Below are 18855 nucleotides of genomic sequence, written 5' to 3'. Positions count from 1 at the left end.
TTTCATTTTCTACTGTTGAAAGCTGTAGATTTTTGCAATATTATCTTCACATTATTGATTGGCATTATTATGCGATGTTATTGTTATCTGATTGTTCTGACTGTCGTGACTTGTAAGATCTGACAATGAGATGACATGATGATATTCGAGGGATAAAAGTAAGATAGGTTGTCAATCAGTGAAGCTAGAGTAATAGTATTAGATTAGGTAATCAACTAGCGAATAATCAAGAGCTGAGTGCTGCCTTTTTTCATTTTGAAATTTTGAGAATGTGATTGATGAAAGGAAATCTAAATTTCAGACATTAGATAAGTAGGTTGTACCAACTTTTGAAGTTGGTGATAGGTACGTTTAATGAAACAGTATGTTTTGCTCTTCAAATCTTCATTATAACAGTTCATTTTTTGCTCGAAACGAAGCTCATAATTAAATTTCAATTCTGATTATGAGACTTTCAATTCGTGTTTGCTTTGCATTGCATAATTATTCCATTTCCTTCTGAGGTTCTGAATTCTGATTTTCTCATTTCTGAAATATTGGACCTATCAGACCGTTATCAGAATTGTTCTCGTTTGTTTTTGTTTACAACCTTGATTCTTATCAATTCTGCGTGGTATCAATTTGACAGATTCCCATTCCCGGCCATTTCCTCCGTTTTCCAATCATTTTCAAGTTTTCCTGTTTTCCTCATTGAACGTAAGTATTTCCATTATTTATTATTTATTCTGTAACGAATTTCCAGCATTTTCGCGCGTGCATAAATACCCGTTTCTTTAGTTTTTTGATAGAATCTAGTGCATGAAAAAAATAACGCAACAGCATGGAGTCCGAATCTAGATCGACTGAAATTAGTTATCCGAGGGTTTCCATCTACGTGGGAAACTTAGATCATCGTGTGGACGAGTCAATATTACTGGAAAAGTTCTCTGAAATTGGACCCTTATCATCTGTTCGTGTATGTAGAGATAAAGTTACCGAAAAATCTCTGGGATATGGCTACGTTAACTATGAAAATCCGGCCGATGGTAAGTTGAATGTGCAACAGGTTTCGCACGCATATTGAATGAAAAAATAAGCAAATTTTCAATTTCAGCCGAAGCAGCCTTACATAAGTTGAATTTTCAAGTACTGAATGGTAAACAGATGCGCGTTATGTGGTGTCAGAGAAATCCAGCTCTTAGGAAGTCAGGCGTTGGAAATATTTTCATCAAAAATCTCGATAAAAGCGTCGACAGTAAAGAACTTTACGAAGTGTTCTCCTCGTTTGGTAATATTCTGAGTTATAAAGTGAGTATGATGGACCATTGAGTCGCCATGATTTGTAATGTAGATGAAAATCACATCTGACGGTCGTTTCATTTCTGTTTATTGCAGGTTGCTCAAGATGAAGATGGTAATTCCAAAGGTTTCGGTTTTGTGCACTTCGAGACGGAGAAAGCTGCTAATAAAGCTATCGATGAAATTAACGGCACGTTTATTCGCTGGCAAAAAGTACTTGATAATTTTATTCTGAATTTACTCATTGTTACAAAAATGTATTATAATTTCATCGTAATCACTTATGATTTCCATAGGTTGTCGTTACCAAATTCGTGCCACGTAATGAAAGAGGAAAAGATTCAACACCTGATACTAAGTCTGATAATGCGAAGTTTACAGCGAATGTTAAAACTAAAAGTGAGTATTGCCTTAGTTTGAGTAGTTCAAGTTTGCTACAAAACATGGTATTGAGATATTGAAAATGTTTAACTTGTTGCATGTATCTAGCTCTTTCCAAAGCCGAACGAAAATTGCAAGATTTAATGGATTTGTTGCAAACAGAACTGCAATGTAGCATTTGTCATGAGTTATTTAGGGAGGTAAGACATCATTTCTAAGCCTTATATTGTCGCGTTTATTTCATCGTATGACTAATATTGATTGTAAACGAATTTTTTTCAGCCTTGCATTACCGATTGCGGGCATATTTTCTGCGACGAGTGCATCGTAGAATGGAAAAATCAAAATTGTTCATGTCCTACTTGTCGTGCAGCTTTACTTAAACCAGAAAAGAGAGTGTTTGAAATGAATAATTTTATCGTAAAAGCTACCGAACTTTTATTTAGTGGTAAAGAGTAGTGAAACAGTTCTTTTTTTTATAAGATGAGGCTGATGGCCCAGTGTTCGTTTTTTAAAAATTATTAATCGTAGTTATTATCTGTATTAAGTACGTTGATCTCTCAGAGTTTATTTTTTTATATGCTAAGCTACTCAGTCTTTTGCGAATGATTTATACCTACCTTATTTTTTAGAGTTATTTTAGTGTAAAAGTGTTTTCCTTTATTTCATAATTTACCTACCGTTTTTCAAGAAAAATCTTATCGATTAATTTCAATTTTTTTATTTTCATTTTTTTTTTACTTCTCAAAACTAGCTATTCGTTGTAAGAAAAAAGTTGATAGCGATAGGATGAGATGCGTTGAGAAAAAATGTAGTGGTCTCGTTTCATCTACACGTTTACGAGTGTACTGTAAAATATTTTCTCGGTTTCGTAATCCGGAATTCTGTTGAAAGTTGTAAATTCTCGATGGATTAATGTTTTACTATGAATATTATATCGGCAGATGAATGGTATGCGATGTTATCTAATTGTGAGATCTGAGACGATGATATTCGACGAATATAGACAGACGTCAGATAAGTTGCCTATCGACGAACTCCTTGGACTTCTCAGGTGCTCCCGCATTGATTTCTTGAGAAACGCAATTGAGAGAATGATCAGAGATTGGTTTCATTTCTATACGAAAGTTTTTCATTATTTTTGTTGGATATTTGGGCTAAAAAAGATGAGAAAAAATCGATGAACATCAGACAGAAAGCACCGGATGTTTCTTTCGACTGCTCTGATCGGTTGCTAAATGTGCGAGCGCGTTTGGAAAAAACCTGTTATCACGCAAACGCGTTCGCATCTCAATTTGACTACGTTTCTTCATTGAAGTTCCGCTAGACAAGTTTCCAAACATTTCTTTCAAATAAATTTATTTACCAACACGCATTGCGATGATGAGGTCATTTAATTAACGTCATGTAGCCTCAGGTTAGTACAGTTAAATTCCAACACTTTTATAGCTATTATTATTTTGTTAGCGAGACTAAAAAGTCCACTCATTCTTATCAGTTCACATATTGTTAATACGTGCACCGAAGTGCACGTGATTGTAAAAATATTCATGATTCATATTTCAACAACACCTCGCCCATTGTTCATTTTGTAGAAACCAAACCATTCAAACCATCGTACATGGATGAAGCTCACAGTGATGCGAGTTCTACTACCTCGGAACATTTCGTGGATGCTCTCAACATGACAGAATTCAAAGTATTGCACAATTACAGTGATCAAACAAACACACATTCGGCGGGCATTGAACCGGTGAGTGGAAAAATACGTAAACTTTCATAGACTTTATTTATGTACTTATCTCTGTGTAAATTTAGGTACGCAATGAAACGTTATCCGATTCGCAAAATCCGGTCGACTTTGTGTTGGTTTACGGTGGTCCTTCTAAAAACGTACAGCATTGTTTGGTCGAAGAAGAGAACAAGGAAAAAATTAGATCTATGTTTGAAAAATGCCTAATGGAAGAAGGATTGGAAATCGAAAAAGAAACCGCTGGAAGTCTGACATTCGTAAAAATATTCGCACCTCGTCATGTGCTCGCTAAAAACTGCGAAACACTCAAGCTGAAAATGCCCATGAAAGAAGTATGTTTTTTTTTAATATACGAAATAGTGTTTACAGGAACGAATAATGGAGAAAGTGAATTATTTATAGATAGAAACCGATGCAGTTGACGGCGCTGCAGGATTCGATTTGGTCAACGAAGTGAAAACATTCTGCAGGAAAACCATTCGAGCTTTTATTACTATCGATCCTAGGAGAAGTTACGAGGAGAAAAATGTCCTGTACGCGGAATACAGCAGAGATAAATACTATTTGTACGTCGTATTCGGATATTTATTCAATAACTGATTCATCTCCATGGTATGATAATCCATTTCATTATCTCAGATTCGACGAAAATGATCCAGATTTTTTCGATTATTCGGTTCGAATAATCGTTATTGATTATATTCTGAGTAAAATACCTTGGGGTAAAGATGCCAACGACCCGTGTCGAATCGGAATCCAACCTTTAATCGAAGAAGACGTGTACGAAGCAGCGTATCCTCTGCATGACGTAAGACTATATTTTTAAAAACTCTATTTCTATGGAATTCGTGAGACGTTGATTTTTCACGCGTGTTTCAGGGAGATTACAGATCGGAAGGCTCGTTACGTAATCAGCTACGTGTTGAATGGGCCGATACGAGATCATGGATTAAATTACAGCCTATCGACGAGATTAAAGATTATTTAGGAGTGAAATCCGCTTTTTATTTTGCTTGGCTCGGGTTTTACACCCATCTTCTGATTCCTGCTTCAATTTTCGGTTTAATCGTATTTCTTTACGGATTTCTCACCATAAAAGGAGATGGTTTTAGGTACGAATGTCATACACGTGGTATTTTATACGTAGTGTTTTTATGGCAAATATGTAACGTAGTAGGTTATGATCTGAGTTGTTTCGTTGTTGTGGGTATCTGATTCGAGGTGGTAATCGCTTAATCGTTTTTCTTCAGCGCTGATATTTGCGAGAAATCTGAAAATATTACAATGTGTCCACTTTGCGATAAATATTGCGATTATTGGAAATTATCAGATACCTGCCGGCATGCACAAGTTACCCATATGTTTGATAACATATTTACCGTAGTATTTGCCTTTGTGATGTCAGTTTGGGGTAAGCGTAGACCTTTAGATGGAATGCTTGTATCGTAAATATGTATTAACGACAGTATAGTAGTTGAATATTGTGCCTATCGCCTTTCATAACAACCATTTTCGTATTTAGCTACCTTATTTTTGGAACTTTGGAAACGACACGCCGCCGTATTATCTCACCGTTGGGGTTTAACCGATTACACCACCCAAACAGAGCATCCTCGTCCGCAATATTCGGCGAAATTAGCCGGATCTAAGAAGAAAATCAATGTAGCCACTGGTGAACCTGAAGTAGTGCTATCTTTTTGGCGTTACAAACTACCAACTGTGGTTCTTAGCTACACAGTCATTTTGTTATTTGTACGCAGAAATTTTAAATATGAGCCTGGTTTTGAAATTTACAAGTTCTGCTGCTTACATGCTTTTTATCTCTTTTTTAGATTTTTGTTGTCATCGGAGCTGTATTCGGTATTGTATTGTATAGAATGTGGATGATGCAAGCAGATTCTTGGTTCAATAGTAATAGATCGTTTTCTAGTCTAGTCATTCCCGCTACCGCCGCTACCCTTAATTTAATTTCCATCATGATTTTAAATATGGTATTGGATATTCATTTATTTGTCAAGTTTTAGATTCAGATTTGCAGTTGCTATATTCAATGATGTTTTTTTTTTTTTAGTTTTACAACAAGGTGGCTATTTACTTGACCAATTTGGAACTACCCAGAACCCAAACGGATTTTGAGAATTCGTTATCAATCAAGATGTATATTTTTCAATTCGTCAACTATTATTCAGCTCTGATGTACATTGCTTTTTTGAAAGGCAAATTCGTCGGATATCCGAAAAAGTATAATCGTATTTTTGGATATAGACAAGAAGAAGTAAGCTCAAATATACTTCTCGTCGCTATAATTTTGATTGACTCGAGTTTTGTATTCGATATCTTGTATGTTACAGTGCAGCCCCGGAGGATGTTTGATTGAAATGAGTATTCAATTAGCTATAATTATGGTAGGCCAGCAAATCTTCAACAGTATTTTGGAAATATTGACTCCGTAAGTTTATTTCAAACTTCGTCGTTTAAAATGCTACCCAAAATGTTAATTATTGTTTATACGTTGCAGAATAATTTGGAAACGAGTGAATAAAAATTCGTTGCAAAAAAGTTGCGAAAATGATAAGAAAGAGTTGAAGTTCAATTGTAGAAATCAATGGACCGAAGATTACAAATTATTGGACTGGGGAGCGGAAGGATTATTTTGGGAATATTTAGAAGTTGGTAGGTATAAACAAAAGTATCTTAGTCTCTTTCGAGGTACTTGGAGAAATTAAACTACAAATAATTATTTATTCTTCAGTTATTCAATTCGGTTTCGTTACATTGTTCGCGTCTGCTTTTCCATTGGCTCCTGCATTCGCCTTATTGAATAATATTTTCGAGCTCAGATTAGACGCTAAGAAAATTCTGAAATATTACAGACGTCCTGTACCGCATCGAGTACCTAATATCGGAGCTTGGTACAGAATACTGGATGTTGTTGGTAAAATTGCTGTAGTATCCAATGTAAGTTAGGTTATTATAATTTTTTTTTTTTTTTGATAAATTAGATTTTCTGTTTTGAAATAAATTAATCATTGTGTTTTTTTTCAGGCTGCTATTATAGCTTTTTCATCGAATTTTATTCCAAAACTTGTGTACATGTACTTTCGAGAAAGCGAACATCTACCTGGATTTTTAGAATTCTCTCTGTCATCGTTTCATACTTCTGATTTCAACGAAACCGTCGCTCCTTTACCCGAAATTCTAACCACAAATGTGTCCACTTGCCGGTACAATTTTGTTTTCATTTCTTCTTACTAATACGTACGAATATGTCGGAAACTGATACTTATCTTCATTTTTTGACAGTTACTACGCTTTTAGAGAAGCTCCGGGTAAAGAAAAAGAATACAAACGAACAACAATGTATTGGAGAATCTTGGTCATGAAACTTTTATTCATTCTCATATTTCAGGTTAGTAATATGTACTAACTCGTACTTTGCGATTATGACGTATCATTGAATACGAAAACGAAGCGAATAATGTAACCGTAATAAAAACCGATTATAAATTATAATTTCAGAACGTAGTGTTTATTATCAAAACAGCCATTCAGTGGTTGATACCGGACGTGCCGCAAAAATTATCAGATCGAATAAAGCAAGAGAACCGTTTAATTACCGAATTAATGGTAACGCGTAAAACAGAAGCGGCTATCAAGAATGCCGGTATGTTTGATTTAAAAACATTTTGATTCATATAATTAGAGGTGTAAATTTGTATACGAGCTGTATTATTTGTTACTACAGGTTACGATCCCAATGAAAGTTCAACTACTAAAAAATATGTCGATGAAGAAAGTCCTAGTCCTAGGCGATAGTACATATTTTGATTACCTACCTAATTACGTAATATTAATTCTATTTTTTCTCGATAGATTTAATTAATTTAATTATTACGAGCTTTCTGTGAATTATTATTTTTACTCTCGATTGAATACACCTACCTGTATTCTAACGAATCTGAGTATTTTTTTTACCTCGTGTTTTATGAGCTTTGTTATGCCAATTTTGTTTTTATAATGGAAATTTTAATATTATCGCTAAGATCTGTTACGAATCTTTGTTTATACTAGGTATAATTATGTTTTTAGCTATAATGGTCAAGTTTTTATATGGTTTGATGCACCGTTGTTGCTTACCTACTTTTTGTTTTCTTTTAATATGTATTCCTGTGATATTCTAACCATCTGAATGACGAATATTGTGATTTTTTGCTTATTAAACTTTTAATTTCATTTTGAACGTTGGACTTTGGTTTTACAATTTGTGAAAATAGATTTTGTTTACTGAACGATTGCAGAACGCAGGTATTCTGCTGGAAAGTTTTTACCTGGTTGATGAAGATTGATTTCTCCTTCTTGATTCAGACATCAACGTCGAATATAGAGTTGCTTAATATTGTGTACCTTTGGAAAAGCGATATTAAAAATAATAATGAAGAAAAAGGGAGAGAAAATTTTCCTTTCGCCATCTCACCCGTTTTTTATTCTCCATGAAAAAGATCACTTGAATTTGAATAATCAACTTTAACTTTTCAAGAAGTTCCAGCCTTGTTGGACAGAAGCTATGCACGATAATGGAATGAAATTGATCCCATATGTACGTGATACGTTATTTTATTTATCGAAAATCAGGTTTTAAAAATAGAATCTTGTTTACGAATACATATATCGAATAGATTCAGAATTACCTAACAATTAACCTTGAACCATTCTCATACCGCTATAAAAATTATAAGTAGGTTTCCAATGTTTAATTTTGATCGAAGATGAAGAATCACAACTGATGATACTGCTTTTATTATCTATAAGTTTACAATTGTAAGAACTTGAGAAATTCAAGGCAATTTGAATGCATAGCTTTTGGAATTTGATCGCAATGTTGTGGAAAAATCGAGCTGATTCATTTTCAGAACCTTTTTCAGTGAGAAGATAACTTGGAGAGGAGTCAACTAGCTTCATATCTTTTGCTTGAAAGTGGTTCATAGATCTTGAGATGCATGCTTCATGCTTTTCAGAAATTAATCAAAAACACATTCGAAAGTTCCGTTTTTTACTTTCAAATTTCTCCCTTCAATTTGTAAAGTAGACTACTCATTTTACCTGTTGATTCATCGGCCATTACGTCATCGCTATGCATTATCAGAATAACAAATAAAATGCAAACCAAAGCAACAAAGGGATCTAGATAAAGGTAATTGGAAAAGATGTTGCGAAATATTTTAGAAAAAGCGTTATTTTTCTGTCGTGCGGGTGTTTTTCATTATTTTAAATCGAATCGCTGTATAATATGGTGTGTGAACTACACAAAATATTTCATCAACCTCTTCTGTCTACACAATAATGGAATTCAATTTGGATGAAATGTTGTTGATGTCCAATGGTCTGCCAGTGGTAAGTGTAGTGATGATTTACCTTATTGTTAGCATTTTACTGTTGCATTTATATTTTATGTTTTTATGTCCTCGGTGAAATGCAATTGAAAACCATGTAAACAATTCTTGTATAATAATTGAGGAAACAAATTTGAGCACATGCAGTTCATTGCTTTATTCGTGGCTGGTGGGTGTCGATGTCGCTGAAGCCCTGAAGCTCATGAAGGAAATCAACTCTGAATTGGGTATTTTGGCATAGGTCCCAAGTCTGCAATATTTATACTCATTTGAACGGTAAAATATAGTCCAATATCAAATATGTTGACTGGAACCATCGATATAATATCGATGATTGGAACCCATCGACTGGCATTTGTATTTTGAATGCATGAATTGAAAAATCAGTCGCTCGTGAATTTAATACTATTAGTTATATACTGTAATATATGGAATCGGAATCTGATTTTATATTTTCTGTGATTTTGATTCATAATGGTTTCGTAATATCGTAATCAAAACAAATTCATCGGATGGGTTGAATTAATCGATGAGTTTGTATACAAGATAATCATCTTATTTATTATTTATAGATACCATCACCAAGTAAGTATAAGCATTGAAATTCATAATACACTATAGGAAGGATCAAAAGACATTATTGTTTATTCAATTTCAGAGACAAGCTGCTCTGATTCGTGATCGTGATCTTACAAATACTCCAAATCAGACTTCCGAATCAACGAACCGTAAAAGTGAACAGAACATTTCCAAGAATAATTGATGTAATCTCAAAAAACTAATTTAGATAACGAGTGTTCGATTCTGATTTGAAAAGCTTCGTTCGATGAATCACAATTACAGTTTACAGATCAAGTGTTCTTACCCAGCTACCGCCAAGTACTCTTCAATACTTCCGGAGTGTGTCAGTATAAAAGTATTATGTGTAAATCAATCTTTAGAAATTTGATTAATTGAAATGATCGATTAGGAATGATACGATAATCTTCCTGAAACTGATTTTTAATAGAGAACATCGTATGTTTCAAAATTCAATGTTGCAATGTTTCTGTAAATACTTCGAGCTTCTAGATTAATTGAGTAAGCGAACTACTATTTATTTTTGTTCAGCTGGTTCTGTTATCCAGTACCTTATTGAACTTTTTTCCTGATGACTTGAAGTTTGTGATATTTAAGCGATAGAATATTTGAGAAAAATCAAGAAAAATTGCACCGAATGAAAATGAAGTATTTGTTGATATTATTGGTAAGCTTTTTACATTCATTTTTTCAGCAATTGTTGCACTTCTGTCAATTAGATTCAATTTCAGAATGTGCCCAACGAAATAAATTTACAGTGTTGGTTATTAATTTATATTCGTACCTATATTTTATTAATCGCTTCTTTTTTCAAAATTTAATTTTGCATGACCATTATCAATGGCAAAAACCTGTCATTGTTTTGAAGCACTCGAAATTGGAAAATTAAATGCATTACTTACAATATTTTCTTTTATTTTTAATTTTTTAAGATACCTATAAATATAACCTGCTAAGCTACTGTACCTATTTTCAAGATGATTATTATTTGAAACTTGAAATGCTTCTGTTTTAGATGTATTTCGTTCTATCGTTAGTTCCCTCCCCTCATTACGTCGAATCCACCCCAAACGAACTAACAACATCGACACAGAGCCCCGGACTCTTCGGATATTTTGGTAATTTATGGAAAAAGTCATGGAGCAATAACGAAATACTAAATTCAACCCAGACATCTACTCGAACTCGTGTATCAGTTGGACACACCAGAGTTCATAGAGCGATTGAATCTTCAACGACGGAATCTGCCGGATTATTCAATCACGTCAAAAACTGGATGGGTGTTATTAGGGAAAAAATTCCTTTAAATATGCAAAAGAGAACTTCAAAAGGAACCATTTCTGTGGAATCGAACAGCAGTACTTCGACTAATTTTACCCACAGTTTTGAATTTAATAATATCTCATCTATCGTCGCTGATCATCCTGCTTCATCGACTGTAAATTCAACGACAGATATTGCCAGATCGACTGATACGAACACAGAATCAACTAGTAAAATTCTCGACAACTTTCCACAGCAGTCGTTGAAAAAATCCGGTGAATCCGAATGGAGTGACATGTCCTTTGCACCTACCTCGAAAGAACGAAATACCCAATCCGAAGAGCAAAACACTCTATCCGAAGATTTCGTTTATCCGGAAAAAGTAAACCGTTATAATACTTGGAAGTTGGAATCTTCCAGTTCAAATGAACTAACCGAATCTACCACCACACAGACCAGCGAATTCACCGAAGGACCGGTTACAAAAAATCGACTTTCTAACGTTAATAAATTAACTCCTGCGTATTTTTCATTCTATAATGCTGAAGATCTCGTTAGCAATGGTATGGAAAAGGAGGATGAACCGCTGCCAACAGTACCGTCTAGGATTTATTCTAGCCGAACGAGGAAAAGAAAATCATCCAAAATTTCCAAAAGGAAAACGATGTCTGAAAGTTCGAACGATTCTGATTCTAGTGACAGTGACTAGGATATAATTTTCAATTGAATTATGAAGTAGGTACATCTGCTTTGGATATAAATGATACCTAGTAATGACTGACTGTAAATATTGATGTAGTGTTTGGAATAGATTTAAGCGTTATTTATACTCAGTATTGTAAATATTAAATTCATAATTTATGTTGGTAGGTATGTAGGTAAATTTGATCTTGTACCACTGTTTGTGTGAATTTTTTTTTAACCAATTAAATATTATTAATTTTGTATGTGTGATGTTATCTTTTGTTAAATTGACATGTTTCGAAATGTTGGTATGGTTAAAAAAAACATGCCTATTCCTTTGTGTGTAGGTATATTTATCTCGTAAATCTCGTGGTACATATTGTGTTTGTCTCGTCATAGTCAGTGGGGCCCGCATAAGGATCACTTGCACCCCCCCCCCGCCGAGCCTCCGGGACAGTTTTTTTCTTAAAAGTGGGAGTCCTAAGAAATATTTCTAGCCCTTGTCCTCAAAAAAAAAGTGGCCTTACTCACAAAATGGCGGCCATTAATCTGATTGACAGGTCAGCAAATGTTGGCCAAAAAGTGAGAAAAAATCAAAATTTTACCAAATTGACCTAGAAAGATGAAATTTGGGATATACTCTATTTTCGACCTGCCAAATCGATTGGAAACTGTTTCAAACCGTTTTGAACAGTTCTGGAGCCTCCAGCAGATTTTTGAAACTCGAAATTTTCCACAAAATTTCATCAAATGGAGTTGGAAAGCCGAAATTAATTCTGCCAACTAATTTCAATACGCTTTGAAGTCGGCTGAAAGTGAGTTTCAAGTCGTTTTGGAGCCTCCAGCGACTTTTTGAAAATGACTGGAGCCTCCAGTAGATTTTTGAAACTCGAAATTCCCACAAAATTTCATCAAATGGAGTTGGAAAGCCGAAATTAATTCTGCCAACTAATTTCAATAGACTATGAAATCGACTTCAGGTGAATTTCAAGTCGTTTTGGTACCTCCAGTAGATTTTTGAAACTCGAAAAACTCACAAAATTTCATCTAATGATACTATGGGGTTAGTAAGCCAAAATTTACTCTGCAAACTAATTTAAATACAATAATATGAAGTCGACTGCATGGGGGTTTCAAGGTGGTTTTGAAGCTTCCAGTTATGTTAAAAATCATTTTTGGATTTTTAGCGAATTTTTTAAAATTTAATAAATTCAAAAAATCTGTTTTGATGGCGGTTTTTCAAGTAAGATATTTTCATTCTCACAAAATTAACCAGTGTGACTTTCTGTCTCTCCCCATTCCAACTTACTACTATTTTTTAGGTCATTCTGGAGCCTCCAGTGAGTTTTCAATTCACCTGTCAGAATTTCAAGTGCTAAAGTGCCTTTTTCGATTTTTGGTGAATTTTTGAAAATCAAATTCCGGCCAAAAAGGAAGGAAAAATTAAAATTTTACCAAATTGACCAAGAAAGCTGGAATTTGGGATATACCTTATTTTCGACATGCCAAATCGATTGGATACAGTTTCAAACCGTTTTGAGCAGTTCTGGAGCCTCCAGCAGATTTTTGGAACTCAAAATTCCCACGAAATTTCATGAAATGGAGATGGAAAGCCTAAATTCATTCTGCAAACTAATTTCAATACGATACGAAGTCAACTGTTGGTGGATTTTAAGTCGTTTTGGAGCCTCCAGCGACTTTTTGAAAATTACTGGAGTCTCCAGCACATTTTTGATACTCGAAATTCTCACAAAATTTCATGAAATGGAGATGGAAAGCCTAAATTTATTCTGCCAACTAATTTTAATACGTTTTGAAGTCGATTACAGGTGAATTTCAAGTCATTTTGGTGCCTCCAGTAGATTTTTGAAACTCGAAATTCCCACAAAATTTCATCAAATGGGGTTAGCAACCCAAAATTTGCTCTGCAAACTAATTTCAATGCAATAATATGAAGTCGACTGCATGGTGGTTTCAAAGTGGTTTTGAAGCTTCCAGCTACTTTTTGGAAATTTCAATTCTCCTAAAAACGCCATGACATCTTTCAAAAAGTCACTGGAGGCTCCAAAATTACTTGAACCCACTTGAAGTCATCTTTAGAGGGTGTTAAAATTGGAGTGCATAGTTAATTTCAGCTTTCCATCTCCTTTGATGAAATTTTGGGGAAATTTCAAGTTTCAAAAATTTACTGGAGGCTCCAAAACGACTTGAAGTTCACCTGCAGTCGACTTCGTGGCGTATTGAAATTAGTTTGCAGAATTAATTTCAGCTTTCCAACTCCATTTGATGAAATTTTGTGAGAATTTCGAGTTTCAAAAATCTGCTGGAGGCTCCAGATCTGCTCAAAACGGTTTGAAACAGTTTTTAATCGATTTGGCAGGTCGAAAATAAGGTATATCCCAAATTATCGGCAGGGGGGTGCAATTTGATAAAAGAACTTAAAAAAGAGTTTTTGTTTTTATGGAATATTTTTTGCTAAAAATTTGAAAAAAAAAGTGTACGAATTTGGGTAATTTCTGGTTAAAATATACCAAAACAAGTAAGATACTTTATTAAAAACAAACTAAAAAAGATATCACAAAAAAGTACAAAAAATTAAGATAGTAATACTATAAAAATATAGTAACAATAAACTCCCCCTATACCTACCAAAAAAAAAACAACAACAAAAAGTTGAAAATCACAATATTTTTGTGCTAATACGAGTGTGACTTGTTTGATTACCTTCTAATCGAAAAAAATAGACTTTTTATCTTCAATTTACAATCGCTCTGTTCCTAAAAGTTCTTTTCTTGGTACTCTCCCGATGATTTTGACTGTAATCAGCGCTCTCGTAATCATTTTCATCATTTTCGTCCTCATTGGTGACTCTTTCTTTTCTCGAACTTTCTTGTTCGTCGACGTCATTTGAGTTCGAGTCGGAATAATATTCGTATTCTTCTTGTTTATTTGAAACCCTATTCGAGACATTTTGAACATAATTACGTCCATTTTCGTCACTGCGATCTTCGCTACTTCTAGCTGTTCTACTGCTTTCGTCACTCTTGTCTGAATATTCGCTACTGGTGTAATTGCTGCCACTGCCGGATTCGCTGCTGGTGCTTCTGCTTACATATTCGGAACTAGAACTGCTAAGGTCACTTCTGCTTTCTGAGGACGAATAACTGCTACTGCGACTGCTACTATCTGTATCGCTGCCATCTGTGTCGCTGCTGTCTGCATTTTTATTTTTTTCTTTACGTTGGGCCCATTTCTGTTTAATGGAATGAATGGCTGATCTGATTTTAGAGTTCCAAGTCTCGAAATGCGTATCGAATACGTCCAAGAACATATTAGCGTAGTAAGGCAATTGATTAGGACCTGGCAGTATATCTCTGAAGCTCTTGATCGTCATTTCAGTGGTAGGTTTAACCGTAACGGTAACGTAATCGAAAAGATGTTGCTCGTTGGAAGCTGGTATAATATGTTTAGGGTTGTAGAACTGCTTGGGCCACCGTTTGCGTCGATTTTGAAAATAATTATACCGTTTCCATTGCTCTTTGCGGGTACGACAGTTGTAACAGGAGACTCTTTTCAGAGCCTGCGGCATACGAGAGTATTCAGGTGCCTTTTTCATCATCGATAAAGCTTTCGACATACCTAACGCCGCTTGCGAAGGGTAAATGTAAATGTACTCGAATTGCGTCGGTTTGGGTGTCGCTGCAGCTGCTTTGACTGGTTTTTGAAGCGATGGGAAACGTCCTTCGTTTTGGGCTTTTACTTCGTTATAGTGCATTAGGAATTTACGTCCTGTTTCGAATCTATGCATGAGGAAGTGTAAACATTGTCCTATTTTTGGAATAGCGTTGTAATCGCGAGCGAATTTAGCTACCGTGTCTATCTTGTCCAGAATTACGTCTACGTTGTCGAATACGGCTGATGGTTGGAGGTTCTTTTCCTCGGCGATGGATGGGTGGTGGTTGTCGCGAAAAGCAATACTGGCTTGGTGAGTGGAGGAGTAGAGGGTGGAGAAGAGAACCTGGAATATTTGTTTAATTATTTAAAATCTCGTGTGTGAATTTATGACGTAATGAAATTATGATGAATTTGATGCAGATGACTGATGAGAAACAAAATGTTGTGTGATTGCAGTGATTTAAGAGATGATTGACTTTTTCTAATATCATTAGATTTGGGAAAAAATAAGGTTATATGTAATTAAGTATCAGTACTTACAATTGGCAGAATTCTCCTCATTTTGGCTCCCCCAGTTTCAACGATGCAACAAATGACCAACCAACTGAAGTACCAAAAACTCAAACTTGGTTGAAATAAAACGATGCATTTACTTATGAGAACAAACTACCGCAAAGTACTCTTAAAAGTTCGGTTGGTGAATTTTGAATGACGATTGATGTATAACGAAAGAGTTTGGGTTCTTTTGTAAGCAATTTATTGAACTTGATACATGTTTTCATGTCTGCATCAGTTTCGATAAGCTAATCATTTGTAATCTTTACAAAAATGATTAGGTTTTGATTAAAGTCTTCTCATTTTTATTAAAAAAATTATAAATAAAAAGCGATAAAAACGAAGATTTTGTGGATCTTAACCAAGGGATGGTGAAACTCTATTGAATTCAAAAAGGCATTAATGACTTGAAAATGATTCCTTACTATTGCTCACCTTATATTATGTAGTATGTCCTGACAATGAGAAAATGAGTAGTCTTCAATATCTCTGCCTACATCTAATGGAAATGAATTGAATTCTTTTAGTTCAATGACGTGTGGTCATTTTTTATTCAATTTAAAAGTACGTCGCTGAAATTGAAACACGTGATTATTTCATGCTCTGAGTCAAGAGTCAACTGCGAAGAGCAGAAGACTGCGTACTCTAAAGTACCTACTTCAATATCAACCTTTTTTGATTGCAAACAAAAATTAAATCTGATCGAAGTCATTGGAATTCCATACATACCGATCTCAATAAAAAAAAGGAAGGATTGTAATTACCAGACGATGTACTTATCCACAGGATGGCAAACTGGTAAATAATTGAGTTTCCCTCTTTTGGAAAATACAATGCCAAGGAGTTTCGAAATTTTCACCAGAGATAAGTAAAACTGATTAAAATAAGGTTTTTGTATGGAAATTTCCATTTTTTTTCAAGTTTTGACGAAGTTTTTCCAGTTTTGGTCGATTTTTTAATTATGAATATTCACGATTTTAGTTTTGTTCTACGAGTAAATTATGGTCATTTTTTGCCTTAATTTTGACTGATTTTTTTTTTCATTTCAACAGTTTTCTTCAAGAGTTGACGTGTTTGTTTTTTTGCATTTTTCACCTATTGTGGTGTATTTTTTTGCATCTTGATATCTTTAATTCGTTAATCTCTCGCTCCATTCTCCTGGTGTCACACTCCGATTTGAACGGGACCACGATTTTTGGAAAGAGCATAGTCTAAAACTCCCAAAACCAAATTTTCAGCTGCCCAAGTTAATTTTTCGATTTTTGGCGAATTTTTGAAAATTCAAAATTGACTGTTTTTGGCGATTTATGTTTTTTTTTAAAAGTACGTACTTGATCAGTAAAAGTGGTCAAAATAAGTCCCAAAAGTAATATTAATAACCCAAATCCAAATTTTACCATTTACAGCCGTTCTGGAGCCTCCAGCGCGATTTTCAATTTCTCCAAAATTTTGAATTTGCTTCAGAAGGCGTGAATATGAAGTTGGGTAGCTAAAAATTGAGTTGTGTATTATACTCGACTTGTTTAACGAGTTTATCTACATTTGAGCCGATTTTTGGAGTGACACCTCAAGAGTGGTTTTTTGACCAGCTTTTTTCAAAATTAAAAAATCCAAAAAATCAAAAGATTACCGTTTGTGAGGAAATTTTTGAAATTCAGGCGAATGAATCGCTATATTTCTTTAAGAACCAACCCCCGGAGCGCAAATTCTACCATTTCCAGCCGTTTTGGAGCGAGAGTGACACCTCAAAAAACCATCTCTGAAGTGTCACTCTCAAAATCTGCTGAAATGTGGATACACTCGTTAAACAGATCGAGTGTTATATACTCGTACAACTCAATTTTTAGCTACCCAACTTCATATTCACGCCATCTGGAGAAATTTAAAATCGCGCTGGAGGCTCCAGAACGGCTGTAAATGGTAAAATTTGGATTTGGGTTATTAATATTACTTTTGGGACTTATTTTGATCATTTTTACTGATCAAGTACGCACTTTTTAAAAAAAAGCACAAATCGCCAAAAACAGTCAATTTTGAATTTTCATAATTCGCCAAAAATCGAAAAATTAACTTGAGCAGCTGAAAATTTGGTTTTGGGAGTTTTAGACTATGCTCTTTCCAAAAATCGCGGTCCCGTCCAAATCGGAGTGTGACACCTCAAGAGGTTCCCTTGTTAGAGACTTATGATTTTTATTTTAAAATATCACAACGAGAGATTTTTCAACATTTTTCTTCTACTAATTTTCTTCTCTCAGTTTCAATAATTTTGTTTCATTTTTTCCTTTTTTTTTTTTTTTTTTTTTTTTGAAATGTGTGTCAATCTTTGCCAGGTTTTGATGTATTACAATTTTTCTAAATTTGGATTAATCTCCTCCCTCTTTACCTTCGATTTTAATCAAGTTTCCCGTTCTAAAAAATGTTTCCTCTTATTTATGGAATTTTTTGCAATTATTGTTTGCTCTTTCTCAACACTCGAACAATTTTTTTCATCAAATACTCGCTCATGTCAAAATTTCTACAATTTTAGGTGCAATTGGAGTTTTTGTGTTTAATTTTTTTTAATGATTTTGGATAAAAGATTAAATTTTGTTCTTTCCTGTTTCAGTGGACTCTCCCCTCACTGTTTTGAGCTTTTGGTAGCTTTTTAAAACAGTTTTTATTCGAATTTTGATGATTTTTTTCTGTGTTTTTTGAAAAAACTACTATCGAGATTTTCGTTTTGTTTTTTTGTTTTTTGTTAATCTAAAAAAAAAGTAATGTGGGTTTGGATTGAAATTTGTTAGTCTTCCCTTTTTTTACATTAAAAATTTTTGGTTGCTTTTTCCAGCTTTTTTGGTTACTAAAGTCAGTTCATTGAGAAAGATTTGAGGGCAATCCTTGAAGGTCTAGAAATGTCAATTTTTTTCAAATTCCGCCAATCTTAAAACTGTAAAATGGTGACTTTTTTGGGCCCAAAATGTTTGAAAAATTGCCTGTAAATTGTCAAAAAATGGGATTGAGCTGCTTATACAACTTTAAGAATCGTCTTTTTCAGTCACAGTTGTGACTAGAAAAATACAATTCTCCAAGTACTCGTATCTTAGAATTTAGGTGCGATTTTGAGTATGCGATTCAAAAGGGTATTTTCCGGGCAATTTTTCAAAAATTTGGGGCCCAAAAAATATTTTTAATATCTCACGAGGGAGGGGTGATTTTCAGTTCATTATTTTTTGTCACATCTCAGAAGATAATTTTAAACAGGAACTTTTTTTCTCTTCAATTTTATACCTACTTGTATTTTTAATGGCATTTTTTTTG

General features: G+C 34.3%; 4 protein-coding genes across 5 annotated transcripts; 3 read left to right on the top strand and 1 right to left on the bottom strand.

The window, feature by feature from the left end:
* The first annotated feature begins 417 nt into the window (after positions 1-417).
* LOC135848775 (polyadenylate-binding protein 1-like 2) lies at positions 418-2369 on the top strand. The gene is made up of 7 exons (XM_065368774.1): positions 418-696; positions 778-1025; positions 1094-1287; positions 1375-1491; positions 1575-1677; positions 1768-1859; positions 1942-2369. Exons 2-7 carry the CDS (start codon positions 821-823, stop codon positions 2116-2118), a joined length of 888 nt encoding a protein of 295 aa, XP_065224846.1. The 5' UTR covers positions 418-696; positions 778-820; the 3' UTR covers positions 2119-2369.
* A 550-nt stretch (positions 2370-2919) lies between these two features.
* On the top strand, positions 2920-7652 carry LOC135848650 (anoctamin-2-like). Of its 2 annotated transcripts, XM_065368603.1 has the most exons (17): positions 2920-3076; positions 3255-3412; positions 3478-3744; positions 3815-3978; positions 4052-4220; positions 4292-4524; positions 4663-4823; positions 4935-5164; positions 5245-5403; positions 5484-5687; positions 5764-5861; positions 5931-6085; positions 6165-6370; positions 6458-6636; positions 6716-6821; positions 6932-7076; positions 7158-7652. In XM_065368603.1, the coding sequence occupies exons 2-17, from the start codon at positions 3281-3283 to the stop codon at positions 7226-7228; spliced, it is 2679 nt and encodes an 892-aa protein (XP_065224675.1). In that variant the 5' UTR covers positions 2920-3076; positions 3255-3280; the 3' UTR covers positions 7229-7652. The 2 variants fall into 2 exon arrangements, with proteins under 2 accessions (XP_065224675.1, XP_065224682.1); XM_065368610.1 differs by lacking the exon at positions 2920-3076 and having other exon boundaries at positions 3107-3412.
* A 1806-nt stretch (positions 7653-9458) lies between these two features.
* LOC135848633 (uncharacterized) lies at positions 9459-11591 on the top strand. The gene is made up of 2 exons (XM_065368581.1): positions 9459-10048; positions 10397-11591. The coding sequence occupies exons 1-2, from the start codon at positions 10019-10021 to the stop codon at positions 11351-11353; spliced, it is 987 nt and encodes a 328-aa protein (XP_065224653.1). The 5' UTR covers positions 9459-10018; the 3' UTR covers positions 11354-11591.
* A 2265-nt stretch (positions 11592-13856) lies between these two features.
* Positions 13857-15803, bottom strand: LOC135848625 (uncharacterized). The gene is made up of 2 exons (XM_065368569.1): positions 15544-15803; positions 13857-15346 (listed from the first exon to the last, which is right to left on the bottom strand). The coding sequence occupies exons 1-2, from the start codon at positions 15562-15564 to the stop codon at positions 14084-14086; spliced, it is 1284 nt and encodes a 427-aa protein (XP_065224641.1). The 5' UTR covers positions 15565-15803; the 3' UTR covers positions 13857-14083.
* Positions 15804-18855: the final 3052 nt, after the last annotated feature.

This window comes from Planococcus citri, chromosome 1 (assembly GCF_950023065.1).
Source record: "Planococcus citri chromosome 1, ihPlaCitr1.1, whole genome shotgun sequence".
Classification (NCBI taxonomy): domain Eukaryota; kingdom Metazoa; phylum Arthropoda; class Insecta; order Hemiptera; family Pseudococcidae; genus Planococcus; species Planococcus citri.
Note: the sequence above shows the minus strand (reverse complement) of the source record. Positions and strands in the feature narration are given on the sequence as shown.

What these genes read in the sequence shown, in the direction of transcription:
- LOC135848775 (XM_065368774.1), top strand. Translation starts at nt 821, where the DNA reads ATGGAGTCCGAATCTAGATCGACTGAAATTAGTTATCCGAGGGTTTCC. An exon ending in GTAATATTCTGAGTTATAAA is followed by an intron (nt 1,288 to 1,374) that starts GTGAGTATGATG and finishes TGTTTATTGCAG; the next exon opens with GTTGCTCAAGATGAAGATGG. An exon ending in AGCGAATGTTAAAACTAAAA is followed by an intron (nt 1,678 to 1,767) that starts GTGAGTATTGCC and finishes GCATGTATCTAG; the next exon opens with CTCTTTCCAAAGCCGAACGA.
- LOC135848650 (XM_065368603.1), top strand. Translation starts at nt 3,281, where the DNA reads ATGGATGAAGCTCACAGTGATGCGAGTTCTACTACCTCGGAACATTTC. An exon ending in ACAAATGTGTCCACTTGCCG is followed by an intron (nt 6,637 to 6,715) that starts GTACAATTTTGT and finishes ATTTTTTGACAG; the next exon opens with TTACTACGCTTTTAGAGAAG. An exon ending in TATTCATTCTCATATTTCAG is followed by an intron (nt 6,822 to 6,931) that starts GTTAGTAATATG and finishes TTATAATTTCAG; the next exon opens with AACGTAGTGTTTATTATCAA.
- LOC135848633 (XM_065368581.1), top strand. Translation starts at nt 10,019, where the DNA reads ATGAAAATGAAGTATTTGTTGATATTATTG. An exon ending in AGTATTTGTTGATATTATTG is followed by an intron (nt 10,049 to 10,396) that starts GTAAGCTTTTTA and finishes CTTCTGTTTTAG; the next exon opens with ATGTATTTCGTTCTATCGTT.
- LOC135848625 (XM_065368569.1), bottom strand. Translation starts at nt 15,564, where the DNA reads ATGAGGAGAATTCTGCCAATT. An exon ending in TGAGGAGAATTCTGCCAATT is followed by an intron (nt 15,347 to 15,543) that starts GTAAGTACTGAT and finishes CAAATATTCCAG; the next exon opens with GTTCTCTTCTCCACCCTCTA.